This window comes from Carya illinoinensis, chromosome 3 (genome assembly GCF_018687715.1).
Source record: "Carya illinoinensis cultivar Pawnee chromosome 3, C.illinoinensisPawnee_v1, whole genome shotgun sequence".
Classification (NCBI taxonomy): domain Eukaryota; kingdom Viridiplantae; phylum Streptophyta; class Magnoliopsida; order Fagales; family Juglandaceae; genus Carya; species Carya illinoinensis.
This window is the reverse complement of record NC_056754.1, coordinates 5,353,343-5,364,127: the sequence shown is the minus strand read 5'-3', so window position 1 is coordinate 5,364,127 and position 10,785 is coordinate 5,353,343. Positions and strand designations below refer to the sequence as shown.

Below are 10,785 nucleotides of genomic sequence, written 5' to 3'. Positions count from 1 at the left end.
AGTCTAATGGCACAAATCATAATACATTTTGACACTTCTAACTATCTCCAATAATCAAAAATACACTTCTGATACCATAGTAAATAATAACACTAACTATGTAGTTAGACAAAAACCTATACGATTAATGGATTCGTGAAAACTTATGGGTTTTTCACGAGATTCCTAAAGTTAATAGAAATTTCACAATTGAATTTCTAGCGGGCTGTTACAACAATGCTCTAATCCAACAAAAAAACTTAGCAACGTTACTAAATCAGAACATAACACCAAGAAATATAATTTACAAAATCCAAACAATACTAGGCAGCATGCAAAGGAATAAAAACATAAATGTATTTGGCAATATATGGATTAAAACAAAATCTTCTAAATGAACAAACAGAACTGTCACATGTATGTCAAAGCAGGAAATCAACATGCAAAATCAGCATCTTCAATTTCCAAAATCCAAACAATAGGAAATCAACATGCAAATATCACAAGGCTTTGTCAAAACAGAAATGAGATAAGCAATATATGGATTAAAAGAGGATGTGCTAAATGAAAAAGAGCATTCCCATCCGTTTCCATAAAGAATGTGTTCCATGGGGCTCAATGGATTTTATTTATTTACAGCATACGTAAAACATAAGCCCAACCTTAAATGGCTGCAAAACCTTAAAGTTTGGTTGCCTTTTGTGAAAATTATCACAAAATAGTTGGTGGCCATCCGGGTTCACATTACCCTGCCATATCAATGGAACCCCATTAAAAACACTTGTGAATTAACACCTCCCATGAAGTTATTAGAACCATCATCACAGCCTTATACTAGACCTGCCCAATGAAAGAGAGTGTTGAAGAAGAAGGTTTTAAGCTCTTCCATTGTCCTTTCATGGTCCTCAAGATTTTACAATATTTTCCCTCCAAATACACCACAATAAGCATATAGAAGATATCTTCCAAGGAAAAAAGTTGCTATCTTGAGGTATGAGTACCTAGAATGAATGCCAAAGGGTCTTATCTACACCTCTGAGACTTAATTTCGGACCTTCTAGAGATGATACTTTGAAACTTATAGGAAACACTATTACAATAAATTAAAATTACTCTTAGCCTTGGCTTATCTTCTTTTTTTGGTATATGCCAGTTTACTAGTCAACCAATGTATGTACAATTGCCATACTTAGCCAGCTGATGGCTACATCTTATTACAATCATTACAAACTGTTAGCGTGGCTGAAAGTTTTGCTAGTTAGAAAAAACAACAGCTATATGTGCTAATCTAATTTTGACACCAGACAACAAATCAACAGCACCAATTACACAACAGCAACAAATGATCTCCAATGAAAAGTGGACTTACACTTGTGATACTTGGTGTGCTGATAGCTACAGCCATTTGAAAGTTCAACATGCAAAATACCTAATCAGTAATTAGCAACTTTCCATATCTAAACTTGACAAATCTTGTCCATGGTAAAGCAGACCTATTTTGGTTCTTTAAGGTCTTCTCTTGGTATTTTGGTTCTTTAAGGTCTTCTCTTGCTTTACTTTGCTAGCTTATCATAAAACACATTTGGACTCCATTTCATAGGTGAATTCCAAATTGGGGACAACATAAGACAGCTAGATCCTGAAACTATAGCAAGTGAGAATGTCTAGATTGAATGTCTAAATTGGGGACAACTGTAGCAAGTTGCAGATAGGGTAATGGTTAGATTGAAGGTAAGTCTAATGATTCATTTGCAAGATTTTCTTATAAAGACGACGACTGGAGGGGCTGCCAGATGGGGAGGCAAAGGACGGTCGGTAGCAAGGAAGTTGGAAGAGAGACGTTCGCGTGAGATGAGAAACCAAATGGAGGATTGAGGATGTACAGTGGACCGGATGAAGCATGGATTTGGGAAAACCCCTAATGTAAACCCTATAATTTAGGAAAAATGAGGTTTTAGAGAACCAGATGAGAATGATCTAACAGTATTTCTCCCCTCTTCTAAGTAGTGCAGGTATGCAAACCCAAAATCACAGATTCACAGAACTTGTTCGGTCATGATGTGAAATAAGTTGTCCTTAGGTCCCATCCATCAACTAAATCATTTTTACTTAAATTATAAGTAGGATTGTGAGGTAATATCTCATATGAATCGTCATGTACACATTTTTCAAGTTGATATGATAATGTCATTCTTGAAAAATCACAAATTTTAATGAGGATGCTTTTACTATCGTTCCTGTTATGGGAAAGTTGCCATTATTATTGTACATAATATTGACAAGAGGAAAAAAAGTAGCATCATAAAGTTCAAATAATCCACAGGGTTATACACTTCATGGTCTCCTGATGTTTACTAACATAGTTGCAAAATATGACATTTTGCCACTCAAAATTGGCCTATCTTAACCTTGTATCACACTTGCATATATTCTCGCTTCTCAGACGCTTTTCTCTTCGTTTTACACATTCTATATCTGACTACAAACGTGTAGACATTAATAAGAATGTGGTATACAACGTATAAAATGCAAAGCATCACAAAACGGATCCAATATATCCCTTGGTAACAAGGCAACAAAACCCCACGTGATAGTGGAGACCTAGAAAGCAAAGCCCCCACAACTATCCATCATGTATAGAAAATATTATAGCGTTAAAGTAAAGTCATTTCCTATACCTTTTCTCAAGCCGAAGCTGGATTCCTCGGTGTTGATGTAAAAGAGAACGCCTTCATAGCGAATTTTGGACTTGAAAGTCAAGCTAATTGAGCTACTGACATAGGAATCGATCGAGCCACTAGAAGAACTGGGGGGGTCTGCTGCTGCTGCCGCCGCCATAGTGAAGTGAGAGAAGAAAGAGAGCAAAGAATTTCACGAGCCCTACTACTTGCTATGGTTTGAGTGCAAGTGCCTAAACAATGGCCCTTTTTGTTTCTCCTCTCTCCTTTTCTATGTTTGGGTTTTGGCTCGGAAAGGATATTTCTCTCGTTCTTTGCTTTAATTCTGATGAAATAAAACTATATTATTAGGGAAAACTCTAAATCCAGTCAATTTGGTGCACCCTTTGGGCACGAATTGATGATATGGCAGGTGTTTAATAAAACGGTGTGTCTTGACACGAGGAGAAAGGTTGTATTGTGGAATGGGTAGGGAACAAAGTGCTGATAAGAATGAGCTCTTCCAGCTTCGCAATGTCGTCGAACTCAAATGTAAGGAAGACGATCCAAGCCTGACGGCATCGCAGAGGGAGTTGTATACGATCATGTCCTCGGAGTCGTTGACATGGAATGACAAGTCTCCCCACTGTTCCGTAAGGAAAGGGAAGATACCACCATATCCGGAGCTTCGGTGGCAAAGATAAGGAAAACCAAAGTCATCCAAGGTAGCAGCTTCGTTCATGTCTGTGCAATTTGAAATGTTCAAGAATGGTCGGAGATTTGTAAGACATTGTGCGCGCATAGGTAGCAACACACGATTCATTGGGTTGTCATGTAGCTTCTGGTTGTATTGTTGGTCATAGGACCTTTTGGGTGAAAAGGTCCTCCATCGTTCCAGTCCAAAAAGTTAACCCTCAATTGCTGAAATATGAAAAATAATAATAATAATTGGGAACGAAGAGCAATATTCTACACCATTTTGAGTGTGCAAGAGATTGTTCCTGGGTTCTTTCCGAAATTGCAGGATTTTGTTTTATTTGGGCGGAAGTTTGGGTGAGATTTTTTTTTTTTTTTGAGCCATCTTTTGAAAGGCCGGGGAAATGGTGATATTTCTCCGATATTTTCTTCAGACTTGAGATTAGAGATAGATGTTTACCATATCTTTAGACTTGAGATTACAGATTTTTTTTTTTTAGACTTGAAGAAAATGGGATTTTTCGAAACTTCCGATTCTGTAATGTTTACCGTATCTCCTACACTACCAAGTAATTACAGTATACACCATTTGCAGCAAGATCTGAAGAAACTAGAGAGACGTAAAAGATCCATAAAATTGGATGCGAAAATGGGGAGATTGAACAAGAAGAAGGATCTGGGCTGAAATGGGGATTCCGTCCTCCGCTTATTCTTTCTCTAATATTTTTTTTTTAACGTAAAACAATTGCCACGTCAGAAGTGTCCGCAAATTCGTCCACAAATTTGACTGTATCTAGAAGAACTAATTTTTACAATATTCAATATCATTCTTATAATATTTTAAACAAAAATGCTACGCTTACCGATTGGATCTTGATTAATTTTTTTATTTAATAATTAAAAAATTATTCTTAAGTGAAGTTGTAAATTTTATTTTAAAAAAATATTTAAGAATATAAATAAATAAATAAATAAAATTATTCTTTCTCATGACCGAGCTCGTGTTACATCATTAACGGCTCATATTTTAAAATTTAAGAAAATTTAATCAGTAACTATAGCATTTTGATCAAGTTGAGATTCACCATGTATTTTCTTTTATAAATTTTAGGAATAATATTTTTGAGGTATGATAAATTTTAAATTAGTCTAATTGGTATAAATTTCAACCATTCTAATTAACAAAAAACACATTTATGACTTATTACTTAAAAAAGTTTTATTCTTACTTTAAAATATAAAAAGTTTCGACTGCCTTGTAAGTTGTAATGGCCCTCGTCCCATTCCATAGTGGTCGAGTTCAAGCCATCCATCCCTGCTTCTTATATAATAAAATTTTATTTATAAGATAAATTAATTTTAAATTTTTAGTACAAATTAAGTCTTATAAAATAGATGGTGTGGAGGGTGTTGCAAACTTTTAAGTTTTATAACTAGTGTAATATATAAATGGTTCCCAACTTCCTTGGTCATTAAATCAGATATCAAATTTCTCCAGTCTAGAGTATTTTTACTAGGTAAAGATGATTTAAATCTCGTTTGGTCCGGATATTGTGACCCAAAGAGTTAAAATCATGAAGTTGGTCTTATGATTTCATCTGTCATTGAGGATGGCAAACTGAGGCTGATTTCTAGTAGCAGGGGACACTAAAATAAAGAAAGAGGGAGGGGGGAGTTCCTGCAAATGCAAGAAGCCACTCCAAAATATCTCAAAAGTTGTAAATGCCTTCCAAAACGCTGATATGGGTATGAAGGAAATTGGTGAAACATACTGAGCATGAACATTATATATATATATATATATATATAAATGAGCTTTATACTCGCCTAATGAGTAATGACTTGGTACCCTGCAAATTGTCTTGTGGAGCTGAGACCTTTACATCAAGCACCACCACCTCTCTCAGTTGAGTTAGTCCAAAGGAGCTATTATTATTCCTTCTAAAAAAGAATCTACCCTCTTCTCTCTCCTACGCATCAAGTCCATATCTTGCCAAACGACATTCACATGACTTTGTTTCTTGTGAAAATGATAAATTTCCTCTACTTTTTTGCTTACCGTTGTATCTCCACCAACTTAGTTCTGCTGCTCGCGATCCACACACTAAGAAGTTCATCTTCTCCTATGTGATAATGCTTTGAAAGCTATTCACAGTGAAACAACTATTGATTTTAGAAGCCTATCTTCGAGTGTGGTAGCTTTATTTTTTATTTTTTTCACTTTTTCCTCAAAATTTGGCCATGAATCCGATCATTCTCTATGTCATTTCCTCATTGTTTCTCAATTCACTTTTTCTGGGAGTTGAGCCGGCAAAACCCAACTCCCAGATCATTGTAATGGGTTTTGTTTATTGTGACATCTGCTCCAACAACAGCTTCTCCAGACACAGCTACTTCTTACCAGGTAACAAAAACTTATTTCAAGTCTTATTGGATATGTTAATGCTGTCTTAATTTACAAGGACTTTGAAGTTCATAAATTTCCATGTTGCTCTCTGTCTTTTCCAGATGCAGAAGTCAGAATAGACTGCAAATTCAAAGCCATCTCCCGGAAAACCGTAGAACAGATATCAATCTCAGTGAATAGGACTACAAATAAGCATGGAGTTTACAAGTTGGAAATACCATCGGTTGATGGAATTAAATGCGCAGAAGATTCTGCAGTCGTTTCTTCCTGCAAGGCAAGCTTAACCTGGACTTCATCTTCTTCATGCAATATTCCTGGTTACATGAGTACTACATCTGATCAAATTGCAATCAAATCAAAACAGGCCAATATCTGCATCTACAGCTTGAATGCGTTGAATTTTAGACCACCCAAGAGAGATATCACTTTATGTGGAACCTAAATAGAAGTCTTCCCAAGCTCTTAATTCCCAGTTGTTTCCACCAATTTCCCCCCCGCACCCCCCCCCCCCCCCCCCCAAAACCCCCAACCCCCTCTCTCCTCTCTCTCCCTATATGGTTTTCCTCTGCCTTATTCCTGTATAATGCATAAACTCCATGCACTTCCTTTGGTTGCTTCTCTCTCTTCACAATATTTCTCCTTCAAAATGCATCCTAAAACCATCATAAAGAATCCGAGAAACCCAAAATACCTTGGACACCTTCTCTTCTCCCAGCCCATGATTGAGATTAGTCTTACATTTTCTTTACTGCATTATGTTCTGATTGTTTGACTTTAACTGTATGCCCAGAAAATGTAGTGCGTGTATAGTATGGTTGAAAGAAGAAACTCGATTGTCCAGTGTGTTATTAGACTATTAGGTGTCCTTGTTACCTGAACGAGATGTAAATTAAGTAATGACATAATGAAGGGCCCTATTTGTGAAAACAACCCCAGGCATGTACTGTTCTTTTCCGGTGCCACGATTATCCAGCAGATAATATCCGGAGGAAGTTTCCATTCTTAATTTGTGAGAATGATTAGTAGACAATCTTCTCCGAAATTACCCTCTAAATCCTTTTGTTTTGTACTTCTAAATTGAAGATAAGTTCCTTCCGTAAATGGCTTAAACATCCCATAAACATACAAAAATATTGAGGGGATCCCAATCAAATCAACCAATTTTAATTTAACATGTGGGAGAGGTTGGGCCCCATGCGTGATTGAATGGACATGGCCCAACCTCCATTTTACTCGTCCAGTGCCCTACTTAGAGTCAGAGCCGCTCATCACATGCTACAAGCTGGTTTTGTTTTTGTTTTCATTATTTTGTTTTTTAATTTATTCATCCTACAGGCGTAACTATAATTCTATATGATTTATGTTACTGATTCGACAGAAATTGGGACAAATGATCAAACCATTTTATGTTTGATTGAAGTCTAGGGGTGAATTGTGTGACACGACTGTGAAACTAATATAAATATGACATAAAATAAATATATTTGAGTTTGATATAAATAAATTCGTGTTAAAACTGATTGATAATAGGTTAAGCCACTTAATGGTCAATATACTTATGTTTTTTTGGTTAAAATTGTAATTTTAGACCTATAATTATATTCGTTATTGTTGGGCTTGTAATATTTGTTTTTATCATAGATTAAAATCTGAAAAATATGAATATTTTTTGTTCATAGGGACTTTTTGTAGATCTTGTGCCCATTTATAAATATATATTTTAAATTTTATGTAAAATTATGTTCATCACATAAATGGGTTATGTTATATGTGGGTCAGTTCAACTCATTTACATAAAATGGGTTGAAATAGATTGTGTTGCGTTAACTCATTTTTAATTAATTATTAAACAGGTCAAAAAAATTATGTTGTCACCATTATTTAAATGAGCCGTGTTGTAAATTTGATCTGTTTAATTTAATAGGTCGTATTCGGATTGACTCGTAGAATCAAATGTCAATGACTTAATATGACCCAAACATAACCCATGAATACAAATTGTCACCCACCTTTTAAATAAAGAAACAATGTAGAAATTACAGTGCTTGTAACGTAATTCACTTGCCGAAAAAGATATATAAATAACACATAATTGAATCACCAATAACTTGACATGGACACTCATTATTGAGACATCACAATTTATCGTTTCTCTAGATCTGCACGAGTTGTTCGAAGATCTTCATGGCAGAAGTTGGCAAACCCAAAAGCACATTTATGCTTTTCCTCTCCTTCCCATGAGACAAGAACAAAATCACTTCCTTCTCCGGCAATGCCACTGGCCCTGACAGAACAGGCTCTCCCCATCCGAAGTCTGTGGTGTGGAAAGATAGCCTAGACCAGGTGGTGATCAAAAGTGTGGATGCCAAAGATGGCCTAACCCTTGTCACTTCAAAGTAATCTATGGCGGATCTCATATAGCCATCTGTGATCATCTTGATCGCGTCCTTAACCTGTCCCACTGCAAATGACAGTGGTTTCTCCAGAAGTTCCCCTGCTCTGCACATAGAATTTGTCAACACGAATCCATTGCCAAAGTATCCTTTTGGTAGTGGTGGTTTGAATTTGTGCCTTCCATCGACAGCAAATAGGAGCTTTGTCTCTTGATCTGGCAAGAACTTCAGTGCCTTGGTTCTAGCTTTCCACACAAACGCTGAGAGGGCTTCAAATGTAGTGCATCTGTCAAGAACCCCATTTTCCATGGCTTTCATCTTTAGTTGGTCTAGTTTCTCAGGGTCGAAACAGAAGGACTTGTAAAGCATTTCCTCGCTATGAATATCGGCGGTGCAGGACTTGTCTTCTAACTCTGCAAACTCTTGGTGCAGATACTCTATCTCAGGCGGGTTGCGGGCCTTAAGTGTGCTTCTGTCTAGGAATGGAGGGACAGATAACGGCAAGCCTCTGGCTGTTTCACCCCACGAGTTTACAAATTCCATGGCACCAATACCATCAAACATACAATGATTCATGCACAGCCCAAGAACAAATCCTCCACATTTGAACGTAGTCACCTGGAAGGTAGAATTAGAACTTTACAATCACCTCCCAAGTTGTGAAAGGTCTCATATATGCATGAACTTACATAAAGAGCGTGGTAATTTACATCCTGATTTTTGCAATTTCGTGAAAATAACGCACCTTAAAATTTTCCCTAAGAAGACTGCTATGCATGTGCTTAATATATTTTCTCTCCTATAATACTTTATGTGATTATAAATACAAAGAACTAGAATCAGAGTTGTTACCAAAATACAAAAGGGCCAAACTAGCACTAAAATCTATTTATGTTTTGAGAGTTCACATACCTGAGCCACCAGGATAGGCATCTCTAAAATGTTCTTTGCACCAGGAATGTCATAAACCAGCTTCCCGAGAGTCTCGGGGTGTGGCTTTGTTATGTCTCCTATCTCTTTCATTGTACAGTTTGCTTCAGCCTCAACAAAAACAGCCCCCTCGCCAGTGCAATCCACAATGAGCTTGCCCTCTGAGCTGATTGTCAGCCGCCCAGCAAGTGGGTAATAATAGACAAGAACCCTTTTCAAGGCATTCCTGATCACTTCTCCAGCCTTCTCATTCCCCTTCTCATCTGACCTGAAGTAATAGATGGTACGAACAATCACCGCAATGTTCTGATCAAGGTTGGAGAGAAAATATAGACCCTTCTCTGTTTCCTCTGCAGGAGGAACCAAAGTTGGCTCTCCTTGCTTCACACTAAATTTAAGAACATTGCCATTAGAGTTCTCCATTATAGCACACACTTCAAGCTTCACAACTCGAGCCAAGATATCAAGATCAGTAGATCAAGAAGCAAAAGAGACTGGCTCGCAATAAAATCCGGTGAAATAGAGTCTACCGATTATCAAGACAAACCAGGTCAAATAGAAAATGCCCAAAACTCAGTACGAGAAAAGAAAGGAACTAAGGACTGAATTTAGAAACACATGGGTGGCATTGAAACCTGTTCTCTGCACACTATCTACTCAAACGAGTCTGGTTCTTTTGGGCTAGGATTCTAAGGTTTATATGAAAAGTGCCGGCTCAATAATTCTACCATGTCTTCTAGAGTGAGTTTTTTGAGATATGGGTGGGGTAGGCCACTGATCATGGGACCTAACATACCGGACGAGGAAATCCAGAGTCACAGAGAGAGAGAGAGAGAGAGAGAGAGGAAAGAGTGGGGGACTAAATTTGGTGGGGTTGGCATCCCAAATTGGTTTGCTTGCTTTGTTATATATAATTAATAATTGTTTGATTTAATTACTCCACTAAAATGATCTCGAACTGTTCAAAGTTGTTTGCTATGTTAGTAAATGAAGGCAGGCTTCATTTTCAGTGTCTTACCACGTGTTAGCTAGGTTGCTTTTTTGGGTCAATCTACAATTCTGACAGCAAGCTACCGTATGAGGTTGCTTAGAACATTCGGAGCAAAGTCCAAGCACAGGAAGAAAAGTCCTTTCTTATTTTTGAATGTCATGGGAAGAAAACTAAACTTGAGGAAAAAGCTTAAACCTACAGCTGTCAAACCATGCTATGTTGATGTGTACGATCCTGGCACCAAAGAAGCTGAAGAAGGGCGTCACTTCAGGTGAGCAACTTACACAAAATGCAAATTCGGTAAACCATAAGCCATAACCTTAGACAAAATCCTCTGCAGTGGTGGGTCCCAAGCCGTACCTGGGAGAAGTTTTAAAAATTTTTTTTAAAAAAATAATGTTATATATAATCTTAAAATACGCGAGTCCCGCTTATTTATTTTAAAAAAAATAGTCATTTATCTTATATTTATTTATTTATATTAAAAAAATATGCGAGATTTACGTATTTTAAACTATAAATATTATTTCTTATTTGATAAATATTATTAAAAAAAAACAGAAATTATATCCTCCAAACGGTTTAACAGAGTTGCAGAGGCCCAAATGCCAGCCCAAACAATTGTACGAAGATTCAAACAGCCCCAACTTGAAGCCCATGCATGATCGGGCTGACACGTGGTAAACCCACAGAAGAGCTTTCTGCCCAAAGGCCAAAACGACTCGTTTGGAA

General features: G+C 37.0%; 3 protein-coding genes across 3 annotated transcripts; 2 read left to right on the top strand and 1 right to left on the bottom strand.

The window, feature by feature from the left end:
• The first annotated feature begins 5,357 nt into the window (after positions 1-5,357).
• Positions 5,358-6,669, top strand: LOC122302778 (pollen-specific protein-like At4g18596). Its single transcript, XM_043114195.1, has 2 exons — positions 5,358-5,736; positions 5,841-6,669. Exons 1-2 carry the CDS (start codon positions 5,574-5,576, stop codon positions 6,179-6,181), a joined length of 504 nt encoding a protein of 167 aa, XP_042970129.1. The 5' UTR covers positions 5,358-5,573; the 3' UTR covers positions 6,182-6,669.
• Positions 6,670-7,729: 1,060 nt separating this feature from the next.
• Positions 7,730-10,072, bottom strand: LOC122302776 (omega-hydroxypalmitate O-feruloyl transferase-like). The gene is made up of 2 exons (XM_043114193.1): positions 9,045-10,072; positions 7,730-8,750 (listed from the first exon to the last, which is right to left on the bottom strand). The coding sequence occupies exons 1-2, from the start codon at positions 9,483-9,485 to the stop codon at positions 7,893-7,895; spliced, it is 1,299 nt and encodes a 432-aa protein (XP_042970127.1). The 5' UTR covers positions 9,486-10,072; the 3' UTR covers positions 7,730-7,892.
• LOC122302779 lies at positions 8,624-10,785 on the top strand. The gene is made up of 3 exons (XM_043114196.1): positions 8,624-8,757; positions 10,095-10,324; positions 10,643-10,785. The coding sequence occupies exons 1-3, from the start codon at positions 8,707-8,709 to the stop codon at positions 10,716-10,718; spliced, it is 357 nt and encodes a 118-aa protein (XP_042970130.1). The 5' UTR covers positions 8,624-8,706; the 3' UTR covers positions 10,719-10,785.